The sequence below is a fragment of the Meles meles genome, chromosome 13 (genome assembly GCF_922984935.1).
Source record: "Meles meles chromosome 13, mMelMel3.1 paternal haplotype, whole genome shotgun sequence".
Taxonomy (NCBI): Eukaryota; Metazoa; Chordata; class Mammalia; order Carnivora; family Mustelidae; genus Meles; species Meles meles.
The window spans coordinates 28408550-28429229 of record NC_060078.1 but is presented as its reverse complement, the minus strand read 5'-3'; the positions used below and the strand labels follow the sequence as shown (position 1 = coordinate 28429229).

The window sequence follows — 20680 nt, the reverse complement described above, 5'->3', positions numbered from 1 at the left end:
TGCTTTTTCTTGAACGGCAATTGAATCAACTCATTGTCATCAAGTTTTAAGTGAATGAGTTCCTGCAGTTGGCAAAATTGAATAGGAAATGCTTTAATTTTGTTCTGGCTGTGGTCCAACAACAAGAGAGACTTTTCAAATGTGGAATTACAGAGCTGTACTGAATGACTCCAGTGAACTCTATGTAGGTTAAGCTTTTCAGGGAGGTGTCGGGGCACTGCTTGCTAATGGCAGCTTTGTGAAAGGGTTGGATGAAAGCTTGGAAAGTGAGGGGATGGCAAATGATGCACAGACCAGTTATCTTTGTCCCTTAGCACTAGATAAAAATGTGGGTAATACTACTTTCATTAGTACATGGAAAATTGTTTTTCAAATTGGATGTTATTTTGTCCTTAACCAAAAGGATTTTGATGGTTATTAATGGTAAAACTTCCAGATGTTACATGTTCAATAAAAACTTTGACTGGGATTCATGGTTGGGAGAAGGTCTTGATAAGCAGATTTGAAGGAAAGGACTTTTATAAAGGCACCTGGTTTGCTGATCCATGTTTTTTTTCTGCATGGTGATCAAAGAAACTCTCTGCACCTTCACGAATCAAGAAAGATCTGGGGCAGATTTCACATTTATGGTCACATTTTGTTATTTAGGGGCTGGTTATCCAGCATGAATCAGGATTCTGACCAGGATTACTGACCTAACTTGAGAACTAGCAGAGTTGGGAGAGTATAAATTGCATTAAAAAAAGGCTTGGGAGTGTGTGTGCGTGTGCCATGATTTCACAGAATCAATGAGTAGTTTTTTCTAGTATGTATGTTTAGTAGTAGTTGGAAAGGAAAGGAAAGGAAAGCAGAATGTGGGCCTTTTCCTTTAATATTTTCTTACTGGATGTTTTTTAAGGTTCTGAATGTTTCCTTCTTGGAGTATTTACTTCATATTTTAGAAGGGACTGGGTTATTTGCCATGTATTCTTAGTGGCTTGACCACATTTGATATTTGAACTATTCCTTAGATGGAATCACCTGTATTTTACTTTAGAAATTGCAGGATTTGCCTGGGGACGCCTGGGTGGCTCAGTTGGTTAAGCGGCTGCCTTCGGCTCAGGTCATGATCCCAGTGTCCTGGGATCGAGTCCCACATCAGGCTCCTTGCTCGGCAGGGAGCCTGCTTCTCCTTCTGCCTCTGCTGCCACTCTGCCTGCCTGTGCTTGCTCACTTTCTCTCTCTCTCTCTCTGGCAAATAAATAAATAAAATCTTAAAAAAAAAATTGCAGGATTTGCCTGGCAATACAACTTTTATACTTTCCCATTTACTTTTACACTATCCCCATTTTCTAGTGGACAGTCTCCTGCCAAGGCCATTCTCAAATCGAATTCTGAGTGTTGGATACTCAGGGTGATAAATCTCCATTTGGGGAAATTTACTATAACTTTTGTTGTGAGAAATGGATCTTTACATCACTCTCCTGCTAGATTCAGTGACTCACCAATGAATGAAACAGAATTAGATTGAGACATCTGTTTGACCCAGCAAACTCCTCCCTTGGGGGACTGTGAAGTTTAAGCAGCGTGGTGTTACAGTTCTTACACATATCAAGGCTAGAGAAATGTGAGCTGGTGACAGTGATGCCGAGGAGCTGACTATTATAAGTGGACTGTGCACATCTCTTTCTAACTCAGAGCTCAGTGACATCATGTTGGCAGCTTGGTATGGGCCATGGCTGGAGTATTTATACTAGGACATTGGCAAATGCTACTAATAATTGTTGTTATTCTTTCTCTTCCTGGAAAGCCAATTATTAAACATTTAGCAGCCCACTGTTAGGCCAGCATACTTAAAACCCTTAAAATTTTTTTTTTGTTGTGTAGTGTAGGTGTTCTCAAGGTGTGGTCCTTGAATCAGCAGTATCAGCATCACATGGAAACTTGTTAGAAATGAAAATTGTCTACCCATCCCTAACCTACTGAATTAGAAACTGTAGGGATGGCACTCAGGAATCTCTTAAAAAGCCCTCTTTTCAGGTGACTCTGATGTATGCTAAACATTGATAAATGTATGCTGACGTGTGATAACCACTGCCCTAAGGACTAAATGATTGAGGAATAGTAAATTATGCTTAATTAGCTATATACTGACAATAATGATTAATTATCTCATACCTGTCCCATTGCACTTATTAAGCTTTCAGAGGGTAATGTCAAACAGGACTGTTATTTATAGTGCTTACAATGGTTTGCAGGGATGTGTCAAAACTATATCATTTTTAGGGCTCCTAGCAGATGGAAACACACTACTTACCATCTAATGTTCATATTCTTTAACTGAAAGCACTGCCAACAAGCAAGTGGTGTGGGTAAGTATGGTAAATAGACTACCATAATCTTCACTGGGCAGAGAGTCAAAATTTCCTAGAGGTCTTGTAAAAACACATGCTACTGGGCCCCACCCCTAAAGTTTCTGATTTGGTAGGCCTAGGGTCTGATAATTTGCATTTCTAAACAACTTTCCCAGTGACATTGATGTTGCTTGTCCACAGCCGTACTCCTGGAGAACAACAGTGCTCTGGAACATCTTTTGAATGATCTGTTTTTGTGTGAGTTTCTGCTTCTCAGTTTATTCTCCCCTGTTCTACATTTAGCTTGGCTGTGATTTCTCCTCAGAGAAGGTACAGCCCACATCACATGGGGCATGATTTTTAATGCACAGGAGACTGCTGAGCCCTTCATTTCCTGTCAAGGTACTATTCAGAGTCATAATGCACTTTGTCATTTTTCTTCATTCTCCTACTACGTTTTTACAGCCTTGGCACTTTGCTATTGTGTCAGATGAAACTCAGCTACTTTCTCATTGTAGTGCTTTTGGCTTTATGATTCACACCTGAAAAGGATAGTTTTACCCCTTTTGAATAGAATGTATTTATTTCCTTAAACAAGAAAACTTAATCCACCTCAGTTTTATCCTCTTCTTATTTCACTCTCTATGACAGAATAGGAGCTCTACCCAATGCATGAAAAACACAATTTAGAGTATTTGCTGTTTTGAACTACGGTATGGGGTTGAAAGATTTGAAAGATTATCATAATGGCTCTAGGAAGCATTAAGTGCCTTACAGATGAGATCAAGTGGAATGTCTACATCTTTTTTCCTGAACTCTGATACTGAAGAATTTGAATAGGGATGCTAATGTTATCTGTTTAGTATTTTTTTTGTTTGTTTTGTTGTTTTTTTATTTTTAATTTATTTATTTTTTAAGCGTAACAGTATTCATTGTTTTTGCACAACACCCAGTGCTCCATGCAAAAAGTGCCCTCCCTATTACCCACCACCTGTTCCCCCAAACTCCCACCCCGACCCTTCAAAACCCTCAGGTTGTTTTTCAGAGTCCATAGTCTCTTATGGTTCGCCTCCCCTTCCAATTTTTTTTTTTTAATAAACATATAATGTATTTTTATCCACAGGGGTACAGGTCTGTGAATCGCCAGGTTTACACACTTCACAGCACACACGATAGCACATACCCTCCCCAATGTCCATAACGCCCTCCCCCTCTCCCAATCCCACCTCCCCCCCAGCAACCCCCAGTTTGTTTTGTGAGATTAAGAGTCATTTATGGTTTGTCTACCTCCCAATCCCATCTTGTTTCATTTATTCTTCTCCTATCCCCCAACCCCCCATGTTGCTTCTCCATGTCCTCATATCAGGGAGATCATATGATAGTTGTCTTTCTTCGATTGACTTACTTCACTAAGCATAATACGCTCTAGTTCCATCCACGTCGTCACAAAAGTCAAGATTTCATATCTTTTGATGGCTGCATAGTATTCCATTGTGTATATGTACCACATCTTCTTGATCCATTCATCTGTTGATGGACATCTAGGTTCTTTCCATAGTTTGGCTATTGTAGACATTGCTGCTATAAACATTCGGGTACACGTGCCCCTTCGGATCACTACGTTTGTATCTTTAGGGTAAATACCAAGTAGTGCAATTGCTGGGTCATAGGGTAGTTCTATTTTCAACATTTTGAGGAACCTCCATGCTGTTTTCCAGAGTGGTTGCACCAGCCTGCATTCCCACCAACAGTGTAGGAGGGTTCCCCTTTCTCCGCATCCTCGCCAGCATCTGTCATTTCCTGACTTGTTCATTTTAGCCATTCTGACTGGTGTGAGGTGATATCTCATTGTGGTTTTGATTTGTATTTCCCTGATGCCGAGTGACGTGGAGCACTTTTTCATGTGTCTGTTGGCCATCTGGATGTCTTCTTTGCAGAAATGTCTGTTCATGTCCTCTGCCCATTTCTTGATTGGATTGTTTGTTCTTTGGGTGTTGAGTTTGCTAAGTTCCTTATAGATTTTGGATACTAGCCCTTTATCTGATATGTCGTTTGCAAATATCTTCTCCCATTCTGTCAGTTGTCTTTTGGTTTTGTTAACTGTTTCCTTTGCTGTGCAAAAGCTTTTGATCTTGATGAAATCCCAATAGTTCATTTTTGCCCTTGCTTCCCTTGCCTTTGCCGTTGTTCCTAGGAAGTTGTTGCTACGGCTGAGGTAGAAGAGGTTGCTGCCTGTGTTCTCCTCAAGGATTTTGATGGATTTCTTTCTCACATTGAGGTCCTTCATCCATTTTGAGTCTATTTTCGTGTGTGGTGTAAGGAAGTGGTCCAATTTCATTTTTCTGCATGTGGCTGTCCAATTTTCCCAGCACCATTTATTGAAGAGGCTGTCTTTTTTCCATTGGACATTCTTTCCTGCTTTGTCGAAGATTAGTTGACCATAGAGTTGAGGGTCGATTTCTGGGCTCTCTATTCTGTTCCACTGATCGATGTGTCTGTTTTTGTGCCAGTACCATGCTGTCTTAATGATGACAGCTTTGTAATAGAGCTTGAAGTCCGGAATTGTGATGCCACCAACTTTGGCTTTCTTTTTCAATATTCCTTTGGCTATTCGAGGTCTTTTCTGGTTCCATATAAATTTTAGGATTATTTGTTCCATTTCTTTGAAAAAAAATGGATGGTATTTTGATAGGGATTGCATTAAATGTGTAGATTGCTTTAGGTAGCATAGACATTTTCACAATATTTATTCTTCCAATCCAGGAGCATGGAACATTTTTCCATTTCTTTGTGTCTTCCTCAATTACTTTCATGAGTACTTTATAGTTTTCTGCATATAGATTCTTAGCCTCTTTGGTTAGGTTTATTCTTAGGTATCTTATAGTTTTGGGTGCAATTGTAAATGGGATTGACTCCTTAATTTCTCTTTCTTCTGTCTTGTTGTTGGTGTAGAGAAATGCAACTGATTTCTGTGCATTGATTTTATATCCTGACACTTTACTGAATTCCTGTACAAGTTCTAGCAGTTTTGGAGTGGAGTCTTTTGGGTTTTCCACATATAGTATCATATCATCTGCGAAGAGTGATAGTTTGACTTCTTCTTTGCCAATTTGGATGCCTTTAATTTCTTTTTGTTGTCTGATTGCTGAGGCTAGGACTTCTAGTACTATGTTGAATAGCAGTGGTGATAATGGACATCCCTGCCGTGTTCCTGATCTTAGCGGAAAAGCTTTCAGTTTTTCTCCATTGAGAATGATATTTGCGGTGGGTTTTTCATAGATGGCTTTGATAATATTGAGGTATGTGCCCTCTATCCCCACACTTTGAAGAGTTTTGATCAGGAAGGGATGCTGTACTTTGTCAAATGCTTTTTCAGCATCTGTTGAGAGTATCATATGGTTCTTGTTCTTTCTTTTATTAATGTGTTGTATCACATTGATTGATTTGCGGATGTTGAACCAACCCTGCAGCCCTGGAATAAATCCCACTTGATCTTGGTGAATAATCCTTTTAATGTACTGTTGAATCCTATTGGCTAGTATTTTGGCGAGAATTTTTGCATCTGTGTTCATCAAGGATATTGGTCTGTAGTTCTCTTTTTTGGTGGGATCCTTGTCTGGTTTTGGGATCAAGGTGATGCTGGCCTCATAAAATGAGTTTGGAAGTTTTCCTTCCATTTCTATTTTTTGGAACAGTTTCAGGAGAATAGGAATGAGTTCTTCTTTAAATGTTTGGTAGAATTCCCCTGGGAAGCCGTCTGGCCCTGGGCTTTTGTTTGTTTGGAGATTTTGGATGACTGTTTCAATCTCCTTACTGGTTATGGGCCTGTTCAGGTTTTCTATTTCTTCCTGGTTCAGTTGTGGTAGTTTATATGTCTCTAGGAATGCATCCATTTCTTCCAGATTGTCAAATTTGTTGGCATAGAGTTGCTCATAGTATGTTCTTATAATTGTCTATATTTCTTTGGTGTTAGTTGTGATCTCTCCTCTTTCATTCATGATTTTATTGATTTGGGTCCTTTCTGTTTTCTTTTTGATGAGTCTGGCCAGGGGTTTATCAATCTTATTGATTCTTTCAAAGAACCAGCTCCTAGTTTCATTGATTTTTTCTATTGTTTTTTTGGTTTCTATTTCATTGATTTCTGCTCTGATCTTTGTGATTTCTCTTCTCCTGCTGGGTTTAGGGTTTCTTTCTTGTTCTTTCTCCAGGTCCTTTACGTGTAGGGTTAGGTTGTGTACTTGAGACCTTTCTTGTTTCTTGAGAAAGGCTTGTACCGCTATATATTTTCCTCTCAGGACTGCCTTTGCTGTGTCCCACAGATTTTGAACTGTTGTGTTTTCATTATCATTTGTTTCCATGAATTTTTTCAATTCTTCTTTAATTTCCTGTTTAACCCATTCATTCTTTAGAAGGATGCTGTTTAGTCTCCATGTATTTGGGTTCTTTCCAGCTTTCCTCTTGTGATTGAGTTCTAGCTTCAGAGCATTGTGGTCTGAAAATATGCAGGGAATGATCCTAATCTTTTGATACCGGTTGAGACCTGATTTGTGACCCAGGATGTGATCTATTCTGGAGAAGGTTCCATGTGCACTAGAGAAGAATGTGTATTCTGTTGCTTTGGGATGAAATGTTCTGAATATATCTGTGATGTCCATCTGGTCCAGTGTGTCATTTAAGGCCTTTATTTCCTTGTTGATCTTTTGCTTGGATGATCTGTCCATTTCAGTGAGGGGAGTGTTCAAGTCCCCAACTATTATTGTATTATTATTGATGTGTTTCTTTGATTTTGTTATTAATTGGTTGATAGAGTTGGCTGCTCCCACGTTAGGGGCATAGATATTTAAAATTGTTAGATCTTCTTGTTGGACAGACCCTTTGAGTAGGATTGCCACCCCAGCTTTCTTCTGATGCCCATTAGCATGGTAAATTGTTTTCTACCCCTTCACTTTAAATCTGGAGGTGTCTTCGCGTCTAAAATGAGTTTCTTGTAGGCAACATACTGATGGGTTTTGTTTTTTTATCCATTTTGATACCCTGTGTCTTTTGATTGGGGCATTTAGCCCATTAACATTCAGGGTAACTATTGAGAGATATGAATTTAGTGCCATTATTAGCCTGTAAGGTGACTGTTACTGTATATTGTCTCTGTACCTTTCTGATCTACTACTTTTAGGCTCTCTCTTTGCTTAGACGACCCCTTTCAAGATTTCCTATAGAGCTGGTTTGGTGTTTGCAAATTCTTTCAGTTTTTGTTTGTCCTGGAAGTTTTTTATCTCTCCTTCTATTTTCAATGATAGCCTAGCTGGATAGAGTATTCTTGGCTGCATGTTTTTCTCGTTAGTACTCTGAATATATCATGCCAGCTCTTTCTGGCCTGCCAGGTCTCTGTGGATAAGTCTGCTGCCAATCTAATATTTTTACCATTGTATGTTACAGACTTCTTTTCTCGGGCTGCTTTCAGGATTTTCTCTTTGTCACTAAGACTTGTAAATTTTACTATTAGGTGACGGGGTGTGGACCTATTCTTGTTGACTTTGAGGGGGGTTCTCTGCATTTCCTGGATTTTGATGCTTTTTCCCTTTGCCATATTAGGGAAATTCTCTCCAATGATTCTCTCCAATAGACCTTCTGCTCCCCTCTCTGTTTCTTCTTCTGGAATCCCAATTATTCTAATGTTGTTTCGTCTTATGGTGTCACTTATCTCTCGAATTCTCCCCTCATGGTCCAGTAGCTGTTTGTCCCTCTTTTGTTCGGCTTCTTTATTCTCTGTCATTTGGTCTTCTATATCACTATTTCTTTCTTCTGCCTCATTTATCCTAGCAGTGAGAGCCTCCATTTTTGATTGCACCTCATTAATAGCTTTTTTGATTTCCACTTGGTTATTTTAGTTCTTTAATTTCTCCAGAAAGGGCTTTAATATCTCCAGAGAGGGTTTCTCTAATATCTTCCATGCCTTTTTCGAGCCCGGCTAGAACGTTCAGAATCGTCATTCTGAACTCTTGATCTGACATATTACCAATGTCTGTGTTGATTAGGTCCCTAGCCTTCGGTACTGTCTCTTGTTCTTTTGTTTGTGGTGATTTTTTCCGCCTTGTCATTTTGTCCAGATAAGAGGATATGAAGGAGCAAATAAAATACTAAAATGGTGGCAAAGACTCCAGAAAAATGCACTGTAACCAAATGAGAAAAGACCCCAAATTGTGGGGTGAGAAAGGGGATTAAAAAGAGGTTCAGAAAAAAAAAAGAAAAAAAATTAAAAAATAAAACAAATAAAGAAAAAATATAAAAAAGAAAGAAAATATATATATATTTAGATAAACTAGTCAAAAAACGTTAAAAAAGAAAAGGTTAAAAGTTTTAAAAAATTTAGCAGAAGAAGAAAAAAGAAAAAAAATTGAAAAAAGAGAAAAAAAAATTGAAGTAGCCGCAAGACTAAAGAATCATGGGGAGAAAGCCATGAGTTCCGTGCTTTGCTTTCTCCTCTTCTGGAATTGCGCTGCTGTCTTAGGAATTGAACCTACTTTCCTTGATAGATGAACTTCGTCCTGGCTGGATATTTTGTTGATCTTCTGGGGGAGGGGCCTGTTGTAGTGACTCTCAAGTTTCTTTGCCGGAGGCGGGATTGCACCACCTTTACCAGTGGCCGGACTAAGTAATGGGCTCGGGTTCGCTTTTGAGAGCTTCTGTTCCCTGAACGCTTTCCGTAGAGTTCCGGAGGACGGGAATGAAAATGGCAGCCTCCTAGTCTCCGGCCCGGAGGAGCCGAGAGCCTGGGGCCCCACTCCTCAGTGTGCCCCCAGAGGACAGCACCCAATCACTCCCGTATCCCCAGCCTCCAGCCGCCCTCCGAGATCACTCAGCCCGCGACCAGTTCAAGGTAACCCCGAGCTGAGAGTTCAGTCCTCGGCTCTGTCTCTGCAGCCGGCTTCTCCGTTCTAATACCTGCGAGCTCTGCGACACTCCGACACCCCCGATCCTTCTGTGACCCTGTGGGACCTTGGGCCACGCTGACCCCGCTCGGGCTTCACCCCGGTTTAGCCTCTGGAGCAATGTCCCTCAGTGGAACAGACTTTTAAAAGTCCTGATTTTGTGCTCCGTTCCTCCGCCGCTTGCCGGGAGCCGGCCTCTCCCCCCGCGGTCTATCTTCCCGTTATTTTAGATTCACTTCTCCGCCAGTCCTACCTTTCAGAAAGTGGTTGATTTTCTGTTTCTAGACTTGCTGTTCTTCTTCTCTTCGATCTCCTGTTGGATTTGTAGGTGTTTGCAATGTTTAGATAAGCTATCGAGCTGATCTCCTGCTACCTGATGTAGTCTCAGCCTGCTACTTCTCCGCCATCTTGACTCCCCCTCCTCCCAGATCTCACATTTTTTGATCCACAGATTAGACTTCATCCTCATACCAAGTTTATGTTGTACCTTTTTTACAGAATAATGACAGTAATCTATGAATGAAAAGACCAATTGAATAGAATAACAGCTAATAGGGTGAACATTAATTACTTTTGTTAAAATATAAATACTAATTTTATTAATAAAGTCGAATATTACTTATAATCAATAAAAGTGTAGTTAGCCACCTTTCCATTATTTATTTTATCTACAATTGTTGGCGGAGTGCTGAACACTGTGGTAGGCACTAAGATTACAGAGTAAAGACTGGACAATTTAAAAGATGAGGCAGAGTGTAAATAAAGGGTGACAGAATCTTTTGCAAGGGTTATAATTGAAACATGTAGGGAAAACTATGGAAACATAATTGAGAGGGTTTTTAATTTTTGTGTTTTTTTTAATTGGGGATAGAAAAGAGGATATAGATGAGGTGCTTAAATTGAGTTTTGCATTATGAAGTAGGAATTCTGAACAAGAAGAAATCAGAACATTCCAGGATAAAGGTTTAGTGTTTGAAAACCAAAAACCAAAAAAAAAAACAAAAACCAACAACAACAACAACAAAAAAACAATACATAGGGGCAACAGCCAGCTAGTTTAAGAAATTCAAGTGTTAATAACGATGGTAACACTATTGATAAGTATAGTAATAACTGCTAACAGTTCTTGAGCCCTTCTTATTTGCCAGAACTTGCATATCCTTCATCTTTAATTCCTTATAATAACCCTATAATATGATTGCTCCGTTATCTCCATTTTTATAGGTAAGGAAACTAAGAGCTGGAGAGGTTAAAGAATTTGGCTGAGGGCACATAGCTGTCAAATGGTAAAGCACAGATTCAAACACAGTTTTTTTTTAAAGATTTTATTTATTTATTTGACAGAGAGAAATCACAATTAGGCAGAGAGGCAAGCAGAGAGAGAGGGAAGCAGGCTCCCGCTGAGCAGAGAGCCCGATGCGGGACTCCATCCGAGGTCCCTGAGACTACGACCCGAGCTGAAGGCAGCGGCCCAACCCACTGAGCCACCCAAACGTCTGTGTTATTCTGCTCATTATTTTTAAGAAATAAACATATAATTTACAGAAAACATTAATTTGGGTTTAAGTTACAGCTCATTCAAGTCGTTACAGTATGATGGTTAAAGCCTCAGATTAGACTCAGCTCAAATTGATCCTACCACTTACTGCATTTCCTTCTGGGTAAGATATTTAAATTTACTCAGTGTCTTCGTATGCAAATGTATGAGCAGTTACTGCGAATGGCATTTGAGACAATAAATGTAAAAGTCCTTTGCTGTGGTTGATATTTGACAATGTGGATTCCCTCTCACAGACTCTCAGTCCCACCCCAGCAGGCATTTGCCTGGGGCGACATCTTACTTCCTCAGCAAGACAGAAGTTCAAGACACTTGGGGTCTTTATCCTACTTCCTTGATAAAGTTATTTTTTAAAACCTCATTTCAAGTCTCAAAGCTAATTTTTATTTGTTTTAGTTTTATTTTTATAGCACAGACTTTGTTTCAGAAATGTGTTTTAGTGTACCCTGTCACGATGTTTTCCTGACATGCCATTCAGTAAGATGGCATTTTAGAATAGATTTCATTTTTTTATGCTTGTCTGTTTGTATGTCTTTCATGCCTGAAAAATGTGGACTAGAATCTGTGCTTCTGCTAAGTGTTAAGCATAAAATATTTTTAAAGCTATTTCTGCAGAGAAGAACTAATTTAAGGGCATCGTATTTCATCTTTACCATGCAATGAAGATTTCCCGTTTAAAGGGAAATGTGTCATTTTAAAAGGTTAGATATGATGGCACACATTTAAAAAATAAAAAGTAACAAAACAACAACAAAAACATTTTTCTTACAGTTTAAATTCCATATGGGCTCCTCTCTGCACTGATGACATTTTTATTTGATTATGAATTAGATAAATTTTCATTTGCTTTAAACCTTATCCCTTAGCATTTGAAGTTTCATAATTCTTTTGAGGTCAACATCATGACCTTCCTGGTTCAAATGTCTCCTTTTATTTGTACCATTACAGATTCATATTATGCATATGTTCCCAGCACATTTTTAACAGTTGTTTATGCAAAAACTTGTATAATACAAGTAATATATTGTCCTATAATTCTTCTTTTTAGAGATCATGGCCCTTCTACAGAATTTTAAAGTTAGAAAGGAATAAAAGAACAATTTGGGGCAAATCTTTATTTTATGGGTATGGAAAGTAAGGTCCAGAGATACTACATAATTTGCCAAATATTACCTTTATCCAGTCTTTCTTTTCTTTATTTATTCAACAAATAACTTTTGAGCTTCTACTATGTGCAAAGCACTGTAATAGATGCCATGAGGGACAAATTGTGTGTAAGAAGTTTCTCTTCCTCAAGGAGCATACAGTGTACTAAGAGAGATCCATGCAGGTAAACTGTCATCCATAGGGCAAATACTAATGAAGTGAGCTCTTCACAAGCCCTTCAGCAATTCCAAAACTGGTATCATCATCCTTGTATTGACCTGGTTTTCTCTATAAAATAACCAATTATTTTATAACCATATAACCATAACTATAACCAGTCATCCCTGCTGAAAACCTGCACCCAGCCTGTGTTGTCCTCTTTTCTTTACCCACCCTGAGTATCTGCCAGTCATCAACTTCTCCAGTGTACTCAGAGTCCTTAAATCTGTTGATTTTCTTCATCCCGACTGCCAATGCATTAATTTTTAGCACCTTTTGCCTTTTTGTACACTCTCGCTGCAACTTTCTAACTCCTCTGCCTGTCTCTGTTCTTAATATCCTTAGATACATTATGCAACTCCAGCCAGGTTGACATATTTGAATAGTGGTCATTCTGTGTCACTCAATTTCTTCACTTCTGAGATACCAGTGGTGTATAGGATCAGCCTCACTTTTTAATGTGACAACAACCTCCAGGAGCTAGCTTCCCCTCATACTTTTTATATCAGTTACCAAATATTCTTGAAAGACTTTTGCCTTTCTATGCAATTTATCTCTGCCCCCTTAGAGTGACCTTCTCTTTCATTGTCACCTGGCTGACTCCTACATGTCTTTCAGTATTCAACTGTTACCTTCTCAGGAATCTTTTCCTCATCCTTAATGAGAGTGTAGCTCCCATTGATCCATGGATTACCCTGGATACCTCTATTAAATACTGTGTTTATGTTTGTTTCTAACGTGCTTCTCAAAGGCAGGCATTAGGTCTAATGTATCATCAGTCCTTAGTATGGTGCCTGGCATTTGATAGATAATAAAGATATATTGATTCTATTGGGTTATTTATTGAACAAAGTGTTACAAAAGAAACATAAACAGTATAAAAAAGTATTGTGAAATTTGAGTAATTAATTTCAGCTGAGATGCTCAAAAAAAGCTTCATCTAAAATTTAGTGATTTAGTTGAGTCTTGAAAGAAGTCCATAATCAGAAAACAAGATTCAAAAGTGCAAAATGAGATTTTTTCATATGGGCAAAGTTCCCGAGTTTTGATTGTATTGCATAGAAAATAAAGGGTTCATTATGGTATCTCATTAATAATTGATGGGTAATTATGGGAGTAGGTCATGTGGAGCCTTGAATGCCATGATCAAGAATTTGTTATTAATTCTATCAACAATGGGAATACACTGAAGGGATTTAGACAAGAAGGAACATAATTAGACCTTAAGTTGCTTTTTAAATTGTTTTTAAGATGTTATTTATTTGAGAGAGAGGTTAGAAATCATGCAGCCGGGGGAGGAGAGGGGTGGGGAAGGGCAGAGGGAAAGAGAGGAAAAAGAAGAGGAAGAAGCAGACTCCTTGCTGAGCAGAGAGATGGAGGAGGAGCTTGATCCCAGGATCCTGAGATCATGACCTGGGCCAAAGGCAGACACATAATGGACTGAGCCACCCAGGCACCCTAGACCTTAAATTTCTTTATTAGAGTAGACACCTTGAGGGTTGGGCTTTTTTTTGTTTGTTTCTTGCTCACTCTTTTATTCTCAAATGAAATGTGATTTGCGTAAAAGTAGGAACTCATTATATATTTGAATAAGCAAAGATGTGTTTTAGAATAGTACTGTCTGGTATATCTTTATGCAATGAGGGAAATGTTCTGTATCTATGCTATCCATTTTAGTAACCACAAGACACATGCAGCTATTGCTCACTTTAAGGAACTGAAGAATTGAATTTTTAATGTTATTTAATTTTAATTAATTTATATTTAAATTTAAAGAGCCACATGTGACTTGTGGCTATTATGTTAGACAACACAGTGTAGAAAGTTTTCCCTAGCAGGGTCCCAACAGAAAACAGATGGAACACTCAAATTAGGATAATTCAAGGAAATTTATTTATAGAGAGACTTTTTCCAAATGTGTAGGCAGCTTTAAGGGAACCACAAGAGAGCATGCAATTAACTGCAGCGTGACATGGGAGCAATGGTGAGACAGAACTGATGGAAAGACTCATAGTTAGGATTATAAGCCTGTATCACATTGGAATAATGTTTAAAATATGCAATAGTAGTTTTAATGAAATTTCATTGAATGAAATCTATGTTCAGAACTGTGTTTTTCAATAGAGCCTTTCCTGACATTTTTTTGTTTTGTTTTGTTTTTGGTTTTTTTTTTTTTTTTTTTTTTTTTTTTTTTTTGCTGATGAGGAATGTGATTGCTTTCTCTACACAGTGCTGATCTGTGCTGTGTATTCTCAGCCTTTCCCCCCCGGTACTCCACTGTAAGTGGTACCTTTTCCATTCGCAGGGCTGTGCTGACTTAATGGTGGCTCCTGTCAAGGCTCCTTTAAGAAGCCTCTCTTCTGAGCACCTAGAATGCAGGCAGGCTCTGACTGTTATCTGTGGTTATGTTTTAATATCCTGCCCTTTCTATCCCTTACTTCAGCATCCAGCGTTCACCTTCCGTCCTAGCTCATTGCTTGATGATTTGTTAAGGCTTTGAAAACAGAAGGAATGAGGGCTTTTAAGCAGGATGGGGCTATTTCTCCTTGCTTTATTTATTTTTATGCCATGCAAAAGGAATAAAGAGGCATAAAATGGCTTGACTGAGTCAAATAAATCTGGATAGATAGAGCAAGGACCCAATAAGAAGCTGGAGGTAAAAAGAAGAAAAGTGGGGGTGGGAAGATATAGGGAAAGAAGGGAAAACTTAATACTTTCTGTAGTGATAGGGACTATTTATTGTTACTTAGAGAACAAAATGTCTTTCACCCAATGAAACATTTTAAACTAACATTAAGCTCTGGATAGAAATTAAGAAATCATCTTTATAGTCCTTATTTAATCCCATCGGGTTTTCACCTCCTGTCATCCTTTATTAAAGTATTGTATGCTACTGCTGTTTGCGCTGAGAAGGTTGACATCTTTCAGTTATTCTGATGAATCTCATCATGGAAGCTAGTGAGTTTTTATGGTCAACGCAACAGGAATCTCCTGTATTATTTCTGATATCCTGTGTGAGGGGGAGGTATTTCTTCAGTCTGTCCCACTCCTGACCGCTTTTACTATCTCTGGCTTCATGATGTTTGAAGAGACAATCAAGAGCTACACTGCATGAAACTGTAGAATATGGGCTAGGTTCTTTAGCTAAAATTAGAAACTGTTTTATAGCCCATTGTGTATCTGCTTATGCCATTGCCTTCCATGGCTCTGCATTAACTTTTCATAATTTTCTATGCTAGCATGGGTAATGCTGGGTAGGAACTGAGAAGGTAGCCACAACTTTCATCTGGGTAACTGACACCAATTGCTTTTATTGCTCTGACATCTGGAATTTTAGTTGTCTCTATTTCTTCCTCTCTCTTCTCTCTACTTCTTTCACTAGATGCAATCTCCATCATGTACATATTGCACACTCATTGTCAAAAAGAAAAAGTAGTAAGAGACTTAGTAATCCTCTACTGTTTCCCCCTAAGAGGCATCTGGAAATGCATGAGGCCAATATCATTGGAATTTAGTAGACAGGGGCCCATGGATGCCAAACATCTTGCAGTGTACATGGTGGTCTCAAATGACAGTGATTTTTTTTTCCATCTCAATTATCAGTGACACTGTTGCTGAGGAAATCTAGGTGTAACTGATTTGAGTGGGTACCAGCGACCTCAGCTAATAAAGGATTTTAGCTGGCCTTGATGGATCAATGCTAAAATCTCCTCAAGAATCTAGTGTGACACCTTCCTGGCATTTGATAGGATCCTAATAAAACTTTGCTCTGTTCTGAATTAAGTTGTTCACTTTTAAACTCGTCAACACCTTTCATTAAGTCATCTGCAAGTACTTTCAGGAACAGAAAAAAAAAAAGCTGTACTTGTCAATATCAAGATGCTAACAATATTGTAGGAGTGGTGAACTTGCAGAGAGAAAAATATTGGGAAATTTGCAAAATGTTATTGGAACAAGGAAAGGTGAGAGTTTAATCCTGAGGAGAGTTGGTGGGGGAACTCTGTGGAAACCACTGAGGAGCCGGTAGGATTTTAGCAGCAGGTTATTTTGTAGACACTTACTGAAGTCAAGAGTACATTATGTATAAGAACTTGGGAGAAGAGGTAGACATGTGTAGGAATATTGTTACTGGGAAGGGTAGTACTTGAGAAGATGTAACAAAAAATGAGACTAAACAGAGGTTGAGACAGAGCATATAGATTTCTTGAACTTCTTGAAAAGAAGTCTCTCCCCTTGAAGGTATGGATTTATCTGTGAATGTAGTCATTGGACTTTGGATGTAGTATATGACACACAGCCTAATGGTCTATACTTTACCTTCATTTCCTTCTTCATGGAGTCTGTGCTATAAACTTCCTCAGTTATCAGCTGCTTAAACTTACCTTCCTGATTTTCAAGGTCTCCTCTCAAGAGCCCTTTTCAGTTTATTAATTTAAATGGTAGCAATTTTCTTAGAGGTGAATCACATAATGATTTTTTTCCATCTTTTTTTATACAAGATAGGACTGAGAAAAGTATGATTAGATTCAATTCAGTTGTCTCCCACAAAAGTAATATGTAGAAAATACCAACCAAGGTGACTCCCTGTGTGCTTAATAGCCAAAGATTTAGGTTAAGGATATAACAGAGAACTGTTCTGCTTAAAGAAATGAAAAGGTGTTGCACAAATTATTTTAAAGAGCCAAAAACAGCGTCCAGTTCCTACTTGAAACAATTTGTTCTTGGAATATTGTCAGCTAAAATTGTGGTCAACTTTTGCAAATTGTATGAATTTGCACTGCATATTTTATTTGGTGTTTAGCAAAACTCCAATATGGCTCTGCATAACTTACACAATACACCATGAAAATGACTTCAAAAACTCCCACAGAAGTTGACAAATTGGGCATCTAATGCTTTTAAGCTAATTGCGTGCTTTGAGGTTAAAGCGTCAACTTGTTAAGAATGAAGATCAGAGTTTCCTGGAGAGGATGCTCTGCCGACTGCCACACGGAATACAACCCAGCCCCATATCAGAAATGTTACAGAAGCTTAAAGGAAAAACTAATGTGAGCTTTAATCACCATTCTACTTAGTCTTAAGTGAATGCTCATGAATCATATGCAATATCATAGCAGTTTTGAAACCTATTCTTGAATTTTCAAGCTGTTATTTTCAGGAAATTTAGAAAGAAAATTGCTAAGTGATAAAGAGTAATCTGATACCATTGCTTATGCCATTTTTTTTTCTCTCTTTCAGACTGGAAAAAAGGAAAGGAGTAATACCCTGAATATTGCAATAGACAACATGTGTAAGAAGACAAGAGACCTTCGCAGACAGGTGAGAAAGACAGAGGCGTGGAAACAGAAACACCATACAAAATGAGCTTTATCCACTGCTAGAATATATGTTTTTGTCCTTCTTCAATTAATTTAGAACACAAAACAACAAGAGTAAATACGTAACTTCTATATTTACATACCACAACCATTTTTTCTGGCCAACATAACGTTAATAATAATATAATAATGAAAGAACATGTGACTTAATATCAGGCAGAGTTACATTCAAATGCTGGTCCTGCCCTCATCAGCTGTGTGATCTCGGGGACAAATTTAATCTTTTTGAGCCTCTCTGAACCTATAAAATGGAATTCATAATACATAATTGGACTGGGAGGATTAAGTGAAATGCCTATCAGTGCCTGCTCCCTAGTGACTTTTTTAAGGAATGTTGTTAAATTGAATCTGTTACATTAGAAACTAGTTTATCATCCATGTACTTATAGCAAACAGCTAGTAATCAAAGAGGTACCAATATGCCCTTTCAGTTATTTTCAGAATGCCTCAAAAATTAGTTGCTGTTTAAGCTCTAAGGCTACTTTGTAACCTTAGGTCATCAGGGATATAGGATTAGGAAGGATTTTATTAGATAACTTAAAAGTCCAGTATTATGCCTCAAGTTAATTTTTCCCCCCAAAATATGAAGACTTAGCTATTTTCAAAGACCTTTGCTTTCCAGTATTTTCTACTATATAGTATCCAAAGTACTTTTTCATGTACAACATCAACTTGGTCACCATTAACTCATAAAAGAGAGGCAAAAGCTTTTCAACCATAAGCTTTTAATGCGATATATTATTGTAGTTTAATGGGAAGATTTAGTAAAATGGCCTGAGTAATCTTTTAATTCAGGAGTAGATTTGGAAATTGAATAAATATGGATCCCTCAGCCAGTTAATATTAGCTGTAAAAAAAATTTTTTTTTTGAGGGCTGGGGAAATTCCAATTTCTCAACTTTATGGCCTTAATGTGAATTCTATTTCTACTGTCGGCACTTAGAATCATGGAATATAAAAGTTGAAAAGTACTTAGCTCAAGACTTGCCTTACATTGCAGATGAGAAAGCATGTCTGTGATCAGGTGACCTGCCTAAGAAGGAAGGGGCATTGAACCTACAACAGGTCATAACCTACACTAAACTCAGGCACTTTTACCCACGAGAGCCACTCTCTCTCTTAATTGCAGGACTTCTGTTCTCAGTCTCCTTGAGGATTTCTACTTCATCTTCTTCTCTTGGGACTTGGAAAAGTTATTCTATGAGCTCTCAACAATTATGTCTTTCATTCCTGTCTCATCCCTCTCTATCGCCTTCAACAAAATGTTAATCTACATTTATATCTCCAAAGCTTTTGGAATCATTATGTACAAAAAATACAAAACAAAACAACAACAAAAAAGAAAATTCAAGATAAATCAATCCTTTATATGTAGGATTACTAGATTTAGCAAATAAAAGCACAAGATACTCAGTTAACTTTGAATTTCAGATTAAGAACAAACATGTTTAATTATGTCCCAAATATTGCATGGGACATAATTATATTTTAAAAAATAGTGTGTTTATATATAATTTAAATTTGACCAGGCATCTTGTATTTTATCTTGCAATCCTGCATGTGTCCCCCACCACCACCCACTAACATCAGTGAGATATAGAAAGAACATGGGAGATTACTAATACTTTTCTTTATAGCAAAGGAATGTTTCCAGCTTGTAAAAAACTGTTGTGTTCCAGAAGTAGAAAAATCCTCTGTGGTTTCTATAGGTCAACATATTCATTGTTTTGATTAAGTACTGCTATCAAACAAATAATTACAAACAGTATCAATCATTTTATTAGGCTTCATGATTCCATGGGTTGGTTGGGGCGATAGCAGGGCCATATTTGCACTTTTCACTGTGGCAGTCAAATGGTAACTGTGGGTTTGGGGCTGGATATTTGAGGCCTCGGTGCTTCTTCTTCTTCTTCCTTTTCTCCATGTGGTGTCTAAACTCCTAGGACCCCTTCTTGTAACTTTTTGTCCCACAGGGTAGCCTGGATTTTTTGCATGATAGATCAGGGCTCCAAGAAAGGAGAGATGAAAGCTGCTACACCTTCTTAATGCTTAAGCTCCAAAGTTACCAGAATGCTATTTCTTCCCCATTCTAGAGATAAGAATAGTAATGAATCCTGTCCCAGGTCAAGAGGACCAACAGAAGTGATATGTATGTACACGGTGATGTGGGATTGTTAGAAGTTTGTCTCTGGAGACATCTGTGGTCTTCAACGTCAGTGAGGTAGTTGCTATGGTTTGTTTTAAGTATCCTTACTTATTCTCCCTAGAACTTCATTTTCTACCCTGATGTTTATACTTTTGCGATAATAAAACTAGTTTAACAGCAACATGAGTCATCTCCACCTCTTCGTATTCTTGCAAAGTTTATCAAGCAGTTTGTTTTAAGCATCTTATGTATACTCTTTTGCACAGGAAGAAGAAAGCCCCTACCCTTAAAACATTTTACTTTGAAATATTTAATGTTCATATATTGTTACAGATCTGTTTTTGTTTGCATGCTTGTTCTTAGTAAACAATATTCAGAACACATCTTCTTGCCCATTTATCTAATCTCCTTGCTTATCCATATGGGGTTTCTCCATCAGCAACACAGAAACATTTTGGATTTGGTTCAGAGAATCATTGGATTCTATGAGATATTTCTATGACATAGATTGCTTAGATAGATCTATGGGGGCAAATTATACTTTTTGGGGCAATAAAAGGAAATTACCTAGAAGGTGACTTAGTGTCTATTTCTATGAACCTTATTGCTTTGTGACTTTCTTGCCTGTTATCATAGAAAACAAAGACAAATGTCCTTGGTTCTCTGTGATTTAGCCATGACTTTAATCGACATCATTCATAATGTTCCTTCTCTTTCACTCTCTCAGTTCCTCCTCCTCACCATACCACACATTAACCTGTTCCCTGACTAAACAGTCTACTTACTATTCACCAAATTGTCCATCACTGCCCACCCCCTCAAACACATGTGCCTTTGTATATATGGTTTCTTTAACTTGGTGCTTTTCCTACTCCTCTTGATTCCCCTGCCGAGCCCCTCATCAACCTTAGGAAGCTCAAGACTAATATCAATGCTACTTCGCCCATGAAACCTTTACCATTATCAGCAGCT

General features: G+C 38.1%; 1 protein-coding gene across 1 annotated transcript in view; it reads left to right on the top strand.

The window, feature by feature from the left end:
• The window catches only part of CTNNA3 (catenin alpha 3), a 1394003-nt gene that overhangs the window by 517732 nt on the left and 855591 nt on the right, over nt 1-20680 (top strand). The window contains exon 6 of the mRNA XM_046026581.1: nt 17424-17504. Within this exon, the coding sequence (XP_045882537.1) occupies nt 17424-17504 (81 nt within the window). The remainder of the gene's footprint in view (nt 1-17423; nt 17505-20680) is intronic.